Here is an 18,673-nt window from a genome sequence, read left to right on the forward strand (position 1 = left end):
GGTTGGCAGTTAATTTGCATATCGCCCTGATTAGCCAATGGGAAGCATGTCAGAGGTACGGTTAATTACCATGTTTGTCTATTATTAGATAGGATAAGTAGTAGCTTATAAGAGAAAAAAGCCTGTATAGAAAGTCAGCCAGGGCAAGACCTGTAGGAGATGGGACTGAACCAAAGAGCCAAATCTCCAGGTATGTGTGCTCCAGACTGGAAGTGATTTGGATGGGTGGGAAACTGGGAGGAGAACCAAAAAGGCCTAGAAGCATCAGGAAAGCATCACAGATGAGGCGTTGGAGCAATTTGAGCACAGAAAAGAATAAAGGAAGTTTCAAAGCCAGAGGGAACACAGCATGTGTATGTAATGGAGGGAGGCTGTGAAAAGAGTAGCATGGAAAGGTTTGAATAGGTGACCTTCAAGGTACTTTTCAATCCTAAATACCTGCAGAGTGGAAGCTGCTGGTCTGGGAAAAGTCTGGACCATAGAGATCTCCCAACCAAAACATACACATGCCAGCAGTAATAGTGGCTCACTTAGGTGTGGTTTCTTGTGCAGAGGTCCTGCTTTTCCCAGTTAATTAATGAATGTAGTCCAAGTCACCTCATTACACAGATCGGGAAACAGGATTTACCCAGGTGTTATGCTACAAGTCAGTAGCAAGTCTGCAAGTCATAGCTGAGGCCAAAATCCAGATAAACTGTCTTTATTCCTGTGCTCTTTCTACAGTGTTCCATTAGATAGCAATATTGCAAAAATGCATGTGTAATTAGATACATAAAAAATTTGGCTTTTGTTTTCCCCAGAGGAAAAATAAAAGATACCAGTGGCAATTAGTTGTCAGGCATGGTGCTGTGTTTTTTGTAAAAGTTACTTCATTTGACATAGCAGTCTTTGAAGGTGGAGGTATAATATCCTTATTTCACAGATAACAAAGACATTGAGGCTCTGAGGAGCAAAATGACTTATCCAAAGTCACATGGTTTGTTGATTTGGGGGCAGAGATTTGGACACATGTCTCATGAGTCCAAAGTCCACCACCTTTCCACCAACCTGACCTATGACTGGCAAACCCGAGAAAGGAGATGCATTTTAAGATTCATACCACCCTTGCACCTCTGTGGTCAGACTAGACAGCTCGAGATATCAGGTAGCTAATAATAAACAGCAGTGATACAGCAATGTCAAGTACCTGGGAATGTTTATTATTAATCATACTAATGGGCCACCGTGAGAGGAAAGAGTTTCTCTCTGACCTTTCCTCTAATAGGGCTGGAAGCTTTTCAAGAGCTTCCCCCAGCCAGCCAATATCAATTCAATTTGAGCCAGTGTCCCCTTACAACATGAAATTAGCCCTGCAGAGAAGGTCCCCAGTTTCCCAGTAGAGTCACTAACCTCCAGCCCTGCCCCCTGTGACCAGTGACCAGAGACCACTCATATGTCTGCCTGTGGGGTGCAGAGAAAGAACAGCCCCCTCAGACTATATGGCCCTTCCATGAATGGCTCACAGTTCAAACTTGATGCACCTAGAAGAAACTATCCATCTTCCACCCACCCATGCCTCCATCAGTGACCAGGTGCCTGGTTCTATGTGAGGTTCTGCAAGGGGTGCTCACCCTCTTCCTCACCAAGAGCTCTCCTTCCCAGTGGGTCTGTCTGCTTGTTGTTTTGCTGTTAGCACCATCCTTTGTATGAACCATGTCATCATCTTTAACTCTCCCCTGACTCCTGCCAGATGGTAATCAAGCCCTGCTCTCTGTCTATTTGTCCTCAAAGCTTCTCTCCCTCCCACTTCCACTGCCAGTGCCCTCCGTCAGCCCTCACCAACTCTCCCTGGTTTCGCTGCCTCCAGGCTGTCCCATGTGGCCATCCTCCATGTGGCCATCCTCCACACAGGCACCATAGTGATCTTCAAAAACGCAGCCTTCACCTGTGCTTAGTTATCAGGTGACCCTTTCCACCCAATACACACACTTAACCTTTGCAGCCCGTTCTCACGCAGCTCCTCGGCACAGCCCTTCCCCTTTGAACCAGGCTTGTCTCCCCACATGCACACAGCACAGTGTGCTCACTTTTGTCTCTGCATGAAGTCCTCCCTTGATCTCTCCTGCTGTCCTTGTGCTTTCATCCTCCCCCAAGCTCCAGTAGTGCCAGAGATCCGCAGTGCTCATCTGGCATCCCTTCCATTCCTGATTTGTCTTGTCAACTGCTGCTTTTTTTTTTCTTTTTAGCCATTCCAGGCTGGCTGTAGTTGTTCCCACAGAGGGATCACACTTTTGTTCCACTCAGAAGGAGCCTAGCACACTTACAGGCATATTTTTGGATTTCAGGACAGATTGCTTAGATAGACCAGAAGATATGTCATTCTTATGTCCAGGCCTATAGGCCTATTGGCTAGTTTGTATATTTACATAGCATTTTTTAAAAAATATATTTTATTGATTTTTTACAGAGAGGAAGGGAGAGGGATAGAAAGTTAGAAACATCGATGAGAGAGAAACATCAATCAGCTGCCTCCTGCACACCTCCTACTGGAGATGTGCCCGCAACCAAGATACATGCCCTTGACTGGAATTGAACCTGGGACCTTTCAGTCCACAAGTTATTGCATGCCCACTATGTGCCAAGCACTGTGCCAGGCATTCTATCAGTCAGGTGCCATTATTGTCCTCATTTTATTGAGAATGGAAGTGAGCCACACAGATGAATCACAAATCTTTTTCAGGGTCCATAGTCTTGTTTTCGCTCTATTACACTGCCTTTTAGAGGCAAATGTGGAAGCTCAGAGACAAGTTCAAACTCTGGAGTAGTGGGTATGTAGTGACTTGAGGTTCTGAATCATTTTTATCCCATCCCTTCCTTTGCTTAGCATCTTCAAAGCCATGGGGCAGGTCCTGCCAGATGAGGATCAGAAGAAGCTGCTGCATATCTGTTCCATTTATACACAGAATGGAAAAAACAGCCTGGTGGAGGATGGCTCAGAGGCCTCCCCTATTGGAAAGTCTGCATACACAGTGGACAGCCTGTATTGGAGCCTCAAACCCTCTGGCCCCGACTCCAGGCCTGAAGGAGAAGCCCAGCAGCAGGAGGAGAAGGGAAACCTTAATGATGTCAAGGAAGATGAGATGGAGGAGAATGAGGTCTTAGAAGACCAGATAGAAGAGGAGGAAGAGGAAAATGATTACCAAGAGAAGTGGGAGGAGGAGGAGGAGGATGAAGATGACGATGATGATGAAGATGATGAAGATGATGATGAGGAAGACAGAATGGAGTTGGGTACTTTCTCTTTGGAGGAAGAGTCCCCCACTGTCGAGAATGCCAGGCTCCTGGCTCAGAAAAGAGGAGCTCTGCAGGGTTCTGCATGGCAAGTTAGCTCGGGTAAGAAGCCTGATATACACTTTGTCCCCACACCCATCTGTTCTCTCAGTCTGCCTCTTGAGGCTTTTCTCCATCCTAGAGAAGAAATGGAAAGTAGCAGAAGGTAGCTCGTGTGAGGCAAGCCTTGGAGGCAGCCTAGTATATAGTTGACAGCTGGCTTCCCTCCCCCTTAGGACAGTATGTAGGTGCCAGGTACCTAAGCCCTGTCATGTTGCCAGCTACTTCATGCAAAGAGCACATTCAGAGGGGATGGTATGGGTATGGCCCTGTGCAGCAAAACATAGAGGAGAAAGTGAGAGGTAGAGGGTAGATATATGTCTGATTCTGCATGTGTTTTTCACGTCATGCAGTAGTGCAGGGACAGAGAGACAAAGGAGTGCTTTTTGTGTATATGGGAATGTGTATGTACACATGGAGGCTGGATGGTGATGAGACAGGATTTTGCTGTGTGTATGAGAAAGGAGGGACCCAGAGGCATTAAGTCAGGAAGTAGAAGTAAGATCAGAATAGTGAAATAAGGAGTGACATGGTTTTTAGATGAGTACACAAGCTAGTTAAACAAAACATGGAGAAGGCAGGGAGAATTGTGTGATAAAGTGGGGGAACATGAATCTGTTTCTCCTGAGGGTGGTGTTTTGAGTGCCCTCATTTAGGTTAGGGAGCAGGAATCTTAAAGCAGGGAGATCCCAAAGGAATGAACAGTCTGGTGTGTGTGTGGGGGCATGTGTGTATGCATACATACATAGATGTGGGACAAAGTCTTGTTATGGAGACTGAGGGAGGGAGGGAAAACAACTGGGACTGGGGTGGCGTAGGGTGGGCATGGTGGGAAACAACAGGGAGAGAGAGGGGAGGCAGTGAAGAAACGTAGGGGAAAAGTGGAACCTTTGCCCTTGTGTGGACGTGCATGGAAGGGCTGGGGCATAAAGGCTTTGAATGGTAGGGGTGAAAGAATATGTTTATGTCTATGTGTGTGTGAATGGCTGTGTGCCTGCATGTGCTGGACAAACCAAGGCAGAGTGACAAATATCTCAGGGGAAGGAGGTCTGTGTTTGTGGGTCTTTGTAAATATCAAAAGTGAGGAGAATTGAAGCAGGAAGTGTGTGTGTGTGTGTGTGTGAGAAAGGCTGTGAAAAGAGATCATATGCTTCTGTGTATATATGCACACATAGTCATGCATGTTTTTGGAAGAGGAGGCAGGGTTGCCAGGAGGTATCTGTATGAGGCAGAGAAGTGGCAGCAATGAGGTGGAGTATATGGAAAGGCATGAGAACAGGCAGTGAGACAGCCATCCAGAGATCACCTGTGTATGTTCATGCTGTCACTGAAGGAATATGTGTAAGGGTGTTAGACTACAGAGGCAGGGGTAGTGACGTAGACATGGTTGCGGATGTTAGTGATGGGGAGGAAGGATCGTCATGTCAATGACATGCGGGTAGGGTCCCTGTATACAAAGGTATCTTTGTATGCATAGGGCAATGTAGGGCATCAAGACAGACATAACTTCCTTCCTGTAAAAGAGCCAGGGGTGGGGAAATAGGCAGGCAGGGGAATAGCCCTTTCTGAGGGGCTTCTATGGGTAACATAAAAGGCTAGTCCAGCCCCGCCTGTATAGCTCAGTGGTTGAGTGTCAACCCATGCACCAAGAGGTTACCAGTTTGCTTTCTGCTCAGGACACATACCCAGGTTGTGGGCTCAATCCCCAGCAGGGGGCGTGCTGGAGGCAGCCAATCAATCAGTGTTACTGTTTCTCTTTCATGGATGTTTCTATCTCTCTTTTCCTCTCCCTTCCTTTCTCCCTAAAACAGGGGTCCTCAAACTTTTTAAACAGGGGGCCAGTTCACTGTCCCTCAGACCGTTGGAGGGCCGGACTATAGTTTAAAAAAAAAAAAACTATGGCCCTAACCGGTTTGGCTCAGCGGATAGAGCGTCGGCCTTCGGACTCAAGGGTCCCGGGTTCAATTCCGGTCAAGGGCATGTACCTTGGTTGCGGGCACGTCCCCAGTGGGGAGTGTGCAGGAGGCAGCTGATCGATGTTTCTCTCTCATCGATTTTTCTAACTCTCTATCCCTCTCCCTTCCTCTCTGTAAAAAATCAATAAAATATAAAAAAACCCCCCCCAAAAAAAAACTATGAACAAATTCCTATGCACACAGCGGCGGCAAAAACACCCGGCGGGCCAGATAAATGTTTTCGGCGGGCTGCATGTGGCCCGCAGGCCATAGTTTGAGGACCCCTGTTCTAAAATCTAAAATCAATAAAAATATAAATTTTAGAAAAAGCTAGTCCAGGGTTGGTACTTTCCAGAATGTTAGGAGCATTGTGACAGGGAAAATTCTTTGGGTACCAGGGAAACCCAGAAGGCAGAAACTGGATCTACTTGGAGAAGCTCACTATTAAAAGCTTCGCTTGAAAACACTGGATGTACTGATAAAGGGTGTCCCAAAATTCACGCAAGAAGTAATTTTGATAGAAAACACAGGTTTATAATTAAAAATTGTAATTTTTTTATTGATTCATAAAGTATACAGTATTGGGTTATGTATAGAATAGCAAAATGGATTATCATGTCGCGATAGCGAGCACCATTAACTGTTATTGCCTGAGCAGCCGCATCGAAGCAGTTTTTGAGAGTGTTGCTAAGAGTCCAGGGACATCAAATTCAGCACTGTGGTCAAGAATTGGACATTTCAAGAAGCTCTCTACAGCGTATTCTCATGAAAGATTTGCATCTTCATGCTTAAAAAGTTCAATTGACTCAAAAACTGAAGCCCACTGACCACGCACAGCGAATAGCGTTCGTTGAATGGATTATGGAACAACAACAAGTGGATGCTGATTTTTCGAACAAAATCATCTTCAGCGATGAGGCTCGTTTTCATCTTGATGGCTTGGTTAATCAACAAAATTGTCGCATTTGGGGTTCAGAAAATCCACGAGTGATTGTTGAGAAACAAATGCATCCACAACGTGTCACTGTTAGGTGCGGATTTTGGGCTGGAGGCATCATCGGACCATTCTTCAAAAATGCGGCTGCTCAGGCAATAACAGTTAATGGTGCTCGCTATCGCGACATGATAATACAGTTTGCTATTCCATACATAACCCTATACTGTATACTTTATGAATCAATAAAAAATTTACAATTTTTAATTATAAACCTGTGTTTTCTATCAAAATTACTTCTTGCGTGAATTTTGGGACACCCTTTATAAGGATGGGGACAGGGATTTAGTATAATATTATGTAGAGGGTATGTAAGTGATAGAGCAGAGTGGGTGGAGAGAGCCTGACATAGTCCATTTTCTGTGGAGCATGTGGGGTAGGGGAGGTAAGTAATAGTTTGTGAACATGGAAAGGCTAGAACATTAAAACTTTTCCCTCTCACTTTTGCCATTGCTTGTTCTATGTGCATACACATGTGGGGATGCAGTGACATTAAGATTTTTGGGCTGAAACTGGTTTGGCTCAGTGGATAGAGCGTCGGCCTGCGGACTGAAAGGTTCCAGGTTCGATTCCGGTCAAGGGCATGTACCTTGGTTGCGGGCACATCCCCAGTGGGGAGTGCTCAGGAGGCAGCTGGTCGATGTTTCTCTCTCATCGATGTTTCTAACTCTCTATCTCTCTCCTTTCCTCTCTGTAAAAACTCAATAAAATATATTTTTAAAAAAAGATTTTTGGGTTGTGCCCGGCAGGTGTGGCTAAGTGGTTGAGTGTTGACCTATGAACCAGGAGGACATGGTTCGATTCCCAGGGTTGCAGACTGGGGGCGTGCAGGAGGCAGCCAATCAATGTTTCTCATCAATGTTTCTATCTCTCCCTCTCCCTTCCTCTTTCTAAAATCAATAAAAACCTATAAAAAATCTTTTTAAAAATATTCTGGGTTGTGTGCCTGTGCATGAGAGGTGTAGGAGGCAGGGAGTGAAACAGAACATTTGTTGAACAGAGGACTTGGTCTGGGTATTTGTGTGTACTTAGGTGGTGGTGGGGGCTGGGATATGCAGTGAGACAGCCCTTCCCTAGAGACGGGGTGTTCTTTGTGTGTGCAGCTGGGGGAAGTAAGATCTTGCAGGGAGCAGGGGGAGCATAATATCTCTGAGAGGGAGTCCATGCTGAGGTGGTGTGTAAATGTCACAAGGCAAGGCCTAAGAAGTGGTGTGGCCTTCAAGCAGGTCAGCGAGTTTGTGTGTACATATGTAGGAAATCCAGATCATTCAGATGCTCTGAGGTGTCTGTGGGTTTGGGGAGGAGATGTGGCGGAAATTCTGGGGCATCTAGATTCCAGGATTTGTGTGTGTGTGGAAATAGGGGTGAGGATGAGAGGTTTACATAGTGATATAGCCAGATCTGAAGATGTTGTGTGTAGGGACATTCCTGCAGACGTAAGCGAAGAGTGGAGAGGAACAAAAGTGTCTGTAGTTATGTGCATGTTGTGTGAGTGGCGGGGGTCGGTGGAGGTGATGTGTGTGTGTGTGAACACAAAGAGGAAGAAGGACCATAAAGGGTGTATGGGGGAGTGTGGAAGGGGTGGGAGGTGCTAAAGTGGAGAGGAGCTCAGGAGAAGTGATGTAGAAAGGAATGAGGCTAGAGATACACAGAGCCTATGCTGAGTGGACTCACTGAGATGGGTGGGTAGATTGGGGAGGTAGGCCTGTGCACCAGTCTGAGAACTAACTAATCAACCTGCACTTGTCTCCTCCCTTTGCTCCATAGAAGATGTGCAGTGGGGCATCTTCCCCATCGGCCGAATGCCAGGTCAGACTGAGGACCCAGCAGAGCTTATGCTGGAGAATTATGACACCATGTATCTTTTGGACCAGCCTGTGCTAGAGCAGCGGCTGGAACCTCCAACATGCAAGATAGGGTAAGTGTCCATAACAGCAGGATTTCTCACCCCTTTGTCTCCTGCAAGCGGGAGACAGGAAGAAGGGAGGGAGAAGACACAAAGTGGGGTGAGTGGGAAGGTACCAGTCCCCAGTCAGGGCCTAAATGAATTAAGTATAGTTCCAGTCTCTTCCTGGGCCCTTGTAAGGGCTCCCAGCTCCCAGTGAGGGGAGCCAGTGAATCAGCCACATAGAACTGGCTTGGCTCCTCTCTCAGATTGCATCAAATTTTTGTCCATATGTAAATGTGTGCGTGTGTGCGCACACACGAGCATTTTGGGAGGAGAGAGCTCTGAAGCTTTCAGCAGATTCTCTAAAGCAAGCATGTCAAACTCAAAGGCTACACGAGCCAAATAAACAAGGTTTAAGTTTATGTGGGCTGCAAAAAAACAAAAGCTTCAATTTTCATAGAAACATAGGTTAATTGATTTATTTTTATTTATTTTTTAAAACTATATTTTATTGATTTTTTACAGAGCGGAAGGGAGAGGGATAGAGAGTTAGAAACATTGATCAGCTGCCTCCTGCACACTCCCTACTGGGTAGGTGCCTGCAACTAAGGTACATGCCCTTGACCGGAATCGAACCTGGGACCCTTCAGACTGCAGGCCAATGCTCTATCCACTGAGCCAAACCGGTTATGGCAAAACATAGGTTTATTTTGATAGAGACATGCTGAATACAAAGACTGAAATAATTGAGTAATTGTTAACATAAAATAACATTTTAATAAAAGTATTTTTTCTTGAACATTAACTTAACAGACACTGAATAACTGCACAAATTAAAAAGCATAACATTAATATTTCTCTTGTTTTCTGAAAGCAAAATATTTCCTGTTGCGCACACCAAACAAGTCAGTACAAGACTAATGGCATGGCAATCAGCTGCTAAAATATTCGCTGCTAGTATTAGCGAGAGACATGGTGAGCCTGCGCATAAGCATGTAAAGGAAATGAATGCAACATAATTATAGTAATCAGTCATTAACAAACATTGTAGTTCATTATTAATAATTATATATAACAGGATATTGTAAAAATTAAGTTACGAAATTTTTATTAAAACGTTTCTTACATAACGTTATATTGGCTGGGCCACAAAAATATTCGTTTTGGGCTGCATTGCAGGCCACGAGTTTGACATGCTTGCTCTAAAGTGTCAACCACTCCCAAAAGGTCAAGAATGGATACTCTAATCCAATTTCCTCATGTTCTGAGGAGAACACTAAGGCCCAGAAAGGGGAAGGGATTTGTCCGAAGGTGCACAGAGTAATCAGTAGACCTTCCCACACTGTAAAGGCATCTTGGTAGCAAGGCCTGCACAGAGCTTCATGTTCTCCCTCGAGACTCACCTCTGTATCACAGGTGTGGGAACTCTTGGGTCATCAGGGAGGCAGGAACACGCAGCCCTTACTGAGGGGCTCTGCTGGTGGTCACACAAAGAAGCCCATCCCATGGGCTTGTATATTCCAGAATGCAGGGCCATTGTGACTGGGGGATTCCTGTGAGTACCAGAGAGAGACCTTTGTGGGCCCCTGAAACTAAGAGTCTATTTTTGTGCTGCCTGCCCACTCCCTGGGAGATGAACCCCTCTTCCTCTAGACATTTGGGGAGAGGGCTATAGAACTCAGAGGCCAGCAGCCAGCCAGGCCCAAGGCAGTGTCATGAACTCACTGTCCGAGGCTAGGAGATAGCAGGCTACTTGGAGAGAGTGGAGGAGGCAGCTGGGGAAGCCACATAGTGTGTAGCTGAGAGTGGGGTCCACACGTCGGAGAGAGATCTCCTCTCCCCTTGGGTAATACTGGCTTGATGAACACCAGGGTACTAAAGGTGAAGTGTGGGAAGGTAGAACTAATTCCAGAAGGGAGCTAATTTGGGCCAGCTCCCACACCCCCTATAGTAGGGAGGCTTCTTCCATTGTACCAGGTTTTCCCCAAGGCTTTGTGGCTTAGGCAAGTCCCTTTTCATTTCTGGGCCTCAATTCCCTTGTCTGTAAATTGGTGGGTAATGGGCGGGGATGGGACTAAATCATCTGTAACTTTTTTTTAGATGCTCTAGTGTAACCATGGATCTGCCTGAGGAGAGGATGATGGCTTTGCTCTCAGCTGTCCTCATCTACCTGGAAGGTCCTTTGACCTGCAGGAAGCAGGGGAAGCCAGAGTTTCTGAGCAGGGCCAGGGAAGGGGAGGGTGCAGTATCTCCCTAAAGCAATGTTAAAATCCTGGCTTGGGAGCTGGGCCTAGTCCTATAGCTTATACCTGGCCTTGGGCCCCTTAATTAGCTGTTGGGGTGGGAGGGATCCAGCCTAGGGTTCTCTGGGCCTCCAAGCTGTAGAGCCTTGGAAGAGGCCTGTTATGGTAGGCACTTTTAATATCTTCCTGTGGGTGGGGTAGTGCTGGTCCCCCATCCTACCTCAACCCAAATATCTCTGCTTTAGTCTGGTTTATATACTGGGGCTCTGCATAAAATTTCACTTGAAAAGTTCTGTTCCTCCCCTTCCTCAAGTGAGGGGAGGACAGAGCCACTTCTGGGGGTTATCTGAAGTGGTTTAGATTTGCTCTAGTCTCTTCTTTGTAAATTCAGTCAGGATGGTGGGCCACTCCCATAGATACACAATCAAGCACCCTTAGGCCTTCTAGAGCCTAGAGCTGCCTCCTTCCCTGACTGTGCTACCTCTTCGTAGCACCCTGGGCCTGAGCTGTGGCATCGGTAGTAGCAACGGCAGCAACAACTTGGAGGGCCTTCTCTGGAGCCAAGGTCAGCTGCACAGGCTCAAAACTGGTCTGCAGCTCTTCTGATGTCCACCCGAGTACCACCTCTGTTGGGGCAGGAGCCCACCCCTCAGTGCACCTGATGTTCCATGAAACAACCTGGGAGACAGTCTTTGGCAGCCACATCAGCTCAGCGTTTACCACAATGTCATTTTGATTGTTTTTGTTGTCTTTTGAAAAACAATAAACAGGCAACTGTTGTTTTGGTGTTTATGAGATGAGAGATATGTGCTTGGGCAGACCAATATAGTTTTCCCTTTATTCTGTGGGCTCCAGAGAAAGCGGGATCATAATGGGGCTTTGAGCAGGAGCTGGGTCCTGGGGCCCCTTGGACTCATCACCCCTGATTGTTTCTATCACAAGGTTCCATTCATACCTTCTTCCTGACTCAAATCATTTTTGCTCTCAGTTGTAGGCCCCAGAAGAGAGGCATTGCTGGACATACAGGCCAGCCAGCATCAGGGAAATCTGCTCAGAACCTCCCAGACAGCAGGAAGACCCAACCTTACTGATGTTACCCAGCAGGCTTCTGACTCATTTCCCTGCCTGCCCTCACTGGGGACCAAACAGCAGTTAAAAGTGAGAGTAACCTTTTTTCGTTACTTTCTCACTCCTTTGGCCTAGAAAATATGGAATGAACTTCCTTGTGGTGAGCACTGAGAGACAGGGATGGATAAACCATGTTCTCACTCCTTAGAGCCCTCTTCCCAGTAAGAAAGAACAGTCACCAATAAGTGCCATAAGGGATTGTGGTATGCTACCCCAAGTTTTTCTCAGGGTGAAATTTCCAGGGTGGTGGTTGACTGAGGTCAAGTCTAGCTATAGTATCTCCTGCCCCAAGTCTGGGGAGAGTAATTAACTGTGTGAGACAGTGAGCGTCTCTGTGGGGCCAAGTTTGGGCCCTGAGGAGGGGAGCAAGGGACAGAACCAGGCAACTCTCCAGTCAAGAAGCTGGTCCAAGAAGTGGCTGAGCCAAGGAACAATGGAGAAGGATTATGCTATGAAAATGCCAAGGAGGACCCTAGCTGGTTTGACTCAGTGGTTAGAGTGTTGGCCTGCGGACTGCAGGGTCCCAGGTTTGATTCTAGTCATGGGCACACACCCGGTTGCGGGCTCAATCCCCAGTGGGGGGCGTGCAGGAGGCAGCCAATCAATGATTCTCTCTCATCAGTGATGTTTCTTTCTTTCTCCTCCTTTCCTCTATGAAATCAATTTAAAAAATGCCAAGGAGGAATTTAATGAAAATGTTATGCTAGAGCCTTCTGTCAAGGGTTTTAACTTGAGTTAGGACCTCTAGGGACTGCTCAACACCTTTTAAAGGATATCCTGAATGTCTCTGTGGCTATGTGTATATAATTTTTCTAGGGCTGGTCCACAGATCGAATCCAATTATTAAAGGGGTCCATGAGGTCAGCAGCCCAACGGGGTTAAGATTTCCTGTGCTGTGTGGACCTAAGCATTAAGCACGGGCCAAGCAGTCTCCTGCACTGATTACTGTCAGTTTTTCTCTTAATCTTCCCTCTCCTGCCACAATGACAAATGCTGTCTTTTTGCATCCTGAAATGTCAGAGCTGCAGGAGCCCTCAAGCATCTAGGCCATATCTGGTCAAGAGACTTGCAAAAGTACTCTGGGAGATAGCTCAGCACCTGCTCCACGAGAAGGTGGTGCTGCAAGTTCTTGGTTTCCCTCCACCACTTCTCTAAAGCAGCCTGAATTTTATCTACTATGTATGTATTGGTATTCTACATAGGATTTTTAAATTTTTTGTAAAATGGGTTTGGTGGCTAAAAAGTTGGGAAATCAGTTTTTTTCCTTTACTGATTTGAGAGAGAGAGAAACATCAGTTTGTTGTTCTACTAATTTATGCATTGAGATAGAGAGACATCGATTTGTTTTCCACTTATTTATGCATTCATTGGTTGATTCTTGTATGGGCCCTGACTGGGTATTGGACCCACAAACTTGGTGTATTGAGATAAAGCTCTAACCAACTGAGCTACCTGGCCAGGGCCTGGAGATCATAGTTTTAATCTAGACCCCTCATTTTAGGCATTGAGACACTGAGGCAGACAAAAAGGGAAGGAATTAGCCTAAGGGCACAGAACAATTTAATAGCTTGGTATAGATCCACATTTCTTGCAAAATCAGCATCACCTGGGTACTTGTTAGAAATACAAATGTTTAACCCCACTTCTAACCAGAATCAGAAAGGTTGAGATGGGCAGCAATCTAGTTTAACAAGCCCTTCACATGATTCTGATGCATGGTAAAGTTTGAGATGCACTGAGTAGAAAGCTACCCAAAGACCTATGTTCCAGGCAAGTTCTATCACTTAATGAGAACAACCCGGGGCAAATAATGCTACAGTTTCTTCATATGTAGAAGGAGAATACTGTTTGCCTCATAGGCTTGTTGCAAGGATCAAAAAAGATAACATGAAAGTGCTCTATAAAGCTTATGATATAAAGCTTTGTATATATGAATGATATATATTCATACCAGAGTTGGTGGGTCTTGATCTCAGGACTCAGGTCTTCATATATCCTTGGACAAAGTGCTTTCTCCTGGCCTTCAAAGACTGACCTAAAGATGAGGGGCAGGCTATCTGAGCTCATTTTTAGTCCAGGTCAAAGGAGAGTAAGAGGCAAGGGTCATTGTTGGCTGAAATCCTCCTAAAACCTGGGATTTGTGGAGCCAGGTTCCTGGGTGGGCTGCTTCAGATAGCAGGGATGGGGTTGAGTGGGGGGTGGGTGGGGAAGGACCAGCCAGGAAGGACATTAGCCCAATGTCCTTGGACCTCTTCCTTCTGACTAGAGATTGGTTAGAAAGTCTTTCAGCTACACACATTTAACAGGGAACAGAGTTGGGAGTCAAGGAAAGGGAGCATAGATTATATTATTTAACAACACTAATTGAGATTCACTCTTTCATGATTCCTGCCCCCAAGGAACTTCCTGTTTTGTGGGGGAGTCTGCTGTGCCAACACAATTATAACAGAGTGACATGTACTAAAATAGAGGTATTGTTCAAGATACTTGCAAGGCCCACTGGAGGGAGGACTAACAATATTTGGACAAGGAGGTGGGACAGCTTAATAGAGGAGTTGATGTTAGCAGTGTGTCTTCAAAGTCAATAGAGTACTAGTCACAACAAGGATTAGAAAGAAGGCAAAAGTCTGGAGGGGATAAGAAAGAGCATGGCATGTTGGGGCACCTGTGAAGGGTTCAGGATGATTGGAACATGCGTTATGTGAAGAAAATGTAGGTCCTGAGTCCAGAGAGGTAAGCTACATACAATGGGTTATGGTCAGACTAGTTGATTTTCCACCTATGATTAGGGAGAGGCATTGAACACTGAATTGTTCCTTCCTGAAATTCTATTTTTATTACTTCCCCTACCCTCATGCTGCTACTGCCCTCCAAGAAAGTCTTTTTTTTAGAAAATTAAATGTATTAGCCCTGGCCAAGTAACTCAGTTGGTTAGAGCATCGTTCCATAAACCAAGGTTGCAGGTTTGATCCCTTGTCTGGGCACATACAAGAATCAGCCAATGAATGCATAAATAAGTGGAACAACAAATCTCTCATCAATAAAAAATTAAATGTATTAGGATAACATCAGTTAATGACATTATATAAGTTTCAGGTGTACAATCCTATAACAATGAAAGTCTTTATTCATTTATTACTCTAAGTGTACTTCATTCCCTCAATAGAGCGCAAGTTCCAGAAAACAGGAACTGTTTCCTCCTCTTCATTTCTCTCTAGCCCAGTATAGGCCAGGCCCCTATTTGGTACTCGGTAAGACCTTGCCATAAGTATGCCTGAGAAATGTGTGAGAAGGCAGCAAGGGGAAGGACACAGAGAGGAAGAGGGTGGGGAGAGATGAGCACTCTTAATCTCAAGAAAGATGATGAAAGAAAAAAGAAAAGATATTCTCAGATTCACGAATAGCCCCTCCCAAAGGCTTCTAGGCTGAGCTCTGCAGCTGTGGCCACCTCTGCCTTTATAATGAGACTGGCCTGGAGTGTCAGGAATGGACTGAGTAGGAGGCTCCAGAGAGGACTGAGGGAAGAGCAGACACCCCTGTGATAAAGGGCTCACTGGCCTGGAGCAATGAGGTCAGGGTTTCATTCATGGCTTTGCCACTAACTCCCTGTTCAGCTTTGGTCAAATTACTTCATTTTTTGGAATCTCAGTTCCCACACCTATAACCTGATAGAGTTGATGCTGCTGAGTACTCCCCGAGTGACTTTTCTGTGAAGTATAGAGTGCCAGGAGGCTTCTAGCTCTAAGGCCCAGCAGATGATGCCTCTGTGACACTGAGGCTATTCAGGGGATAAACTATAGGTTCTTTACAGAAATAAGCCTCAAATCTGAGTTCTCCACCTTGTTCTGAACCACCAGTGGATGCCTTGCCCCACTCAAGCCTGAGGGAATCTCCAGTTGACTAGCATTTAGAGCTGTGTTAGTAGACAAAAACTGCTACTGTGATAAAATTCAGTTGAACTCATTTGGGAAGATCCCCCTCCTTATACCTTATGTCAAGATGCCAGTTCCAAGGACAGAAATTTAATCATTTTAGGAGCAAACCAGAGTGTGTATATATGTAGGTGTGGTATGACTTTTGGTGTTGTTCTTAAAGAAACAAAGCCATTACTGGTTAGTAGACAAATAGTTTATGCAGTAAATAAGTGTAGTTACAGTTCATTGTTGTCAAGTATACACCATTTTCCATCACTATTATAGGCAAAACAAATTAAAACCTCATAGTCATAGACATTCATGCTAGTAAGTACATATTGCAAAGCATTGCACATGCATTATAGAGTCAGACAAAATGGGGTAGAATATGTTTTCACTCACCTCTGGTTAGCTTTGTATATTTTGTCATTGAGACTTACATTGTGTTTGGGTCAAACAAAAAACCCAAAGAGATTTTATAAAAGTTTACAACCATTAAACAGTATTGTTTAATCCTACAAATAGATAAAGCAAACTACTATAGCTCAATGATTCACAAACCAGGATGGAAAATAGTCAATCTGCCTATATATATAGCTAGCTACAATATAATAGATAGTGAACATTCTGAGTCTTTTCAAAGGCATTGACTACTTTAGACAAGCAGGTTCCCAAAATATACTGGTTTGGTTTACAATGAGAACTAACGTCATTTCATTTGAAGACTATATACTCCTCAGTGTCAGAACTGAGGAGAAGCAAACTAGGGGAAGGCAGAGAAGGGTTAGCAGGAGACCTGAGCAGGACTCTTTGGACAGCTTAACATTACTTTCCCTGTGTAGTTCCAGACCTGGTTCACAGAGTAAAACAAAGTGTATTAAAATTGGCCCTCAGCCCTGGCCAGTGTGGCTCAGTTGGTTGGAGCATCTCCCTGTGCCCCAAAGGGTCATGGGTTTGATTCCCGGTCAGGACACATACCCAGGTTGCAGTTTTGAGCCCCGGCCGGGGCATGTACGGGAGGCAACGAATAGATGTTTCTCTCTCACATCAATATTTCTCTCTCTCTCTCTCTCTCTCTCTCTCTCTCTCTCTCTCTCTCTCTCTCTCTCATCTATCTATCTCTCTATCTCTCAAATTAATAAAAACATATCCTCCAGAAAGAAAGAAAGAAAGAAAGAAAGAAAGAAAGAAAGAAAGAAAGAAAGAAAGAAAGAAAGAAAGGGAAAGAAAGAAGAAAGAAATTGGCCCTCAAAAGGGGCATTTGTATAGCATAAATAGAATGGTATCTCAAATTTTTTTATATTAGAAGAAAACCCAGTGTCAAAGGTTAATGGTATCAATGTTTGAATATTGTATAAAGACAATTTATTCTAAAATAGAAAAAGTGGGATTTAGAAGTATTCTCCTGGAAACTAGCAGAGAGAGGGAGAGAGAGAGGGACAGAAATAATTACTTAGAAGAAAAGTTTGTAGGCCATTTCCATAAGGCATCTGTCATTCTCCCTTCCATACCTTACACCTTAAGAGAGAGTGTAGTGGCTGTATGCTACCTTTGAAAAGGTTCCCTGGATTGAACATGCCACTCCAGAGTCACACTTCCTCAGGTTGAAATAAAACATAACAACAACAACAAAATCTACAAAATCTAAGGTCTAAACAAGCGTAGACTTTCCATGAGTTCAGAAACTCAGAGGAAGAATTAAAATTGCAAAGCACCTCTTGCAAAATGTACTACTGCTTGAAAACCACACAAAACACTGTGCAGTAACCCCTGCTGAGTGCTTTGAGGTAAATATCCTGAAGCACACCCACTTAGGTCCATGAAGGAAGCTTGATTTCATTATCAAGGAAGCCAAGGGGGTTCCAATGCTTCTTTGAATTTGCTGTTTTATAATTACAGACACAATGGAAAAGTCAAGAAGTGTGTAGGCCTCAATGTAAAGAAAATGTTTCTCTAATAACGTCACTAAGAAACAAGCTGGATTTATGCATTCATAATTGTATAGCTCTACTTACCAATTCTTGCAAATGATTCACTAATACTGACACTTGGTATACGAAATTCCTTTTGCAAGGACATATTAAATTTAATAGGCTAAGGAGAATTTATTGCAATATAATGCTTGAAACTGTATATACAATGTGCACATAGTAATAAAGAGGCCTTGAAAAACTGTCTTTGTCTATGAACTACTACTGCCCTTTGGAAATAAAAGCTCTCTCATGTCTCCTGGGCTACTTCCCTGTGACACACAGTGCCACAAACATCATGGTGAAAGTCAGTACCAAACCTAGTTTAAGATGAGTTTTGTACATGTGTTACTATACAATCAGGAAAAAAAGAGATACAATTTGTATCAACAAAAGGTCATTTCTGGTTATTTTAGGCATTGCTCCTAGCAGCTTTGGTTCATACACATTTTATGAGAAGAGAATGACAATTGTTTTTAGGAAATAAATACATATTCTGCCTTAAAAATTTTTCCTGCATTGGGAGGAGCTAATACTTTTTTTTATTACTAAACATGAACATGTTCAAGATGAATTGCAGCTGACAAGATTAATCTTGTGCTTCCTGGTAAATTGTGCAGGTAGTGGACACTGTGGTGCCATTGATGATTTTGGTAGGAAGATGAATTTACTGGCACAAAGGCAATAGAGTCCTCTAAAATTGTCAAATACCCTGATTTAGACAGGACAGATTTAGAAGGTGCAAGAAGTTGAAAGTATGAAATGGTGGTTGTGTGAAATAGGAAGCACTTCAGTGGCAGCTGTTACTCTCTATGGACCTACATGGCAGAAAATACTTTTACATCTCAATATGCTGGGGAATGGAAAAATCAGAGGGTAGGACATGAATGTGAAGCTATGGTTAACAGAAGGGAAACACTGGTTTATACATTTTTGATCAACTAGGACAGTTATGGAAAGCCAATAAAGAGCATGCAAGCCATTATCAAACCACCAGAAACAACCCTGACTACAGCCTCACATTCAGAGTGTTTCAGAGTAAGAAACATTTATAGGCAGTGTCACACCTTCTCATGAAGAAACAAAAGGCCAAGGCCAGGCCTTCTTAACTTTTATGAAAAAACGACCATAGAAATTATTAAGATCCAGCTCATGAAATAGTGAGCTAGTCATGGTTCAAAATGCTGAACTATACAATAGATTCAAAAAGGG

The 18,673-nt window shown here is 44.3% G+C and overlaps 1 protein-coding gene across 6 annotated transcripts in view; it reads left to right on the plus strand.

The window, feature by feature from the left end:
* Window positions 1-17,664, plus strand: part of LAS1L (LAS1 like ribosome biogenesis factor) — a 33,061-nt gene extending 15,397 nt beyond the window's left edge. For 4 of the 6 annotated variants that reach the window (XM_059679610.1, XM_059679606.1, XM_059679611.1 and 1 more), the window contains 3 exons: window positions 2,864-3,372; window positions 8,086-8,236; window positions 10,941-11,228. In XM_059679610.1, the coding sequence (XP_059535593.1) occupies window positions 2,864-3,372; window positions 8,086-8,236; window positions 10,941-11,055 (775 nt within the window). In that variant the 3' untranslated portion in view covers window positions 11,056-11,228. Of the gene's footprint in view, window positions 1-2,863; window positions 3,373-8,085; window positions 8,237-10,840; window positions 11,229-11,437 lie in introns of those variants that run through there. The other 2 variants (XM_059679607.1, XM_059679609.1) reach the window with 2 other exon arrangements.
* Window positions 17,665-18,673: the final 1,009 nt, after the last annotated feature.

This window comes from Myotis daubentonii, chromosome X, assembly GCF_963259705.1.
Source record: "Myotis daubentonii chromosome X, mMyoDau2.1, whole genome shotgun sequence".
Lineage (NCBI taxonomy): Eukaryota > Metazoa > Chordata > Mammalia > Chiroptera > Vespertilionidae > Myotis > Myotis daubentonii.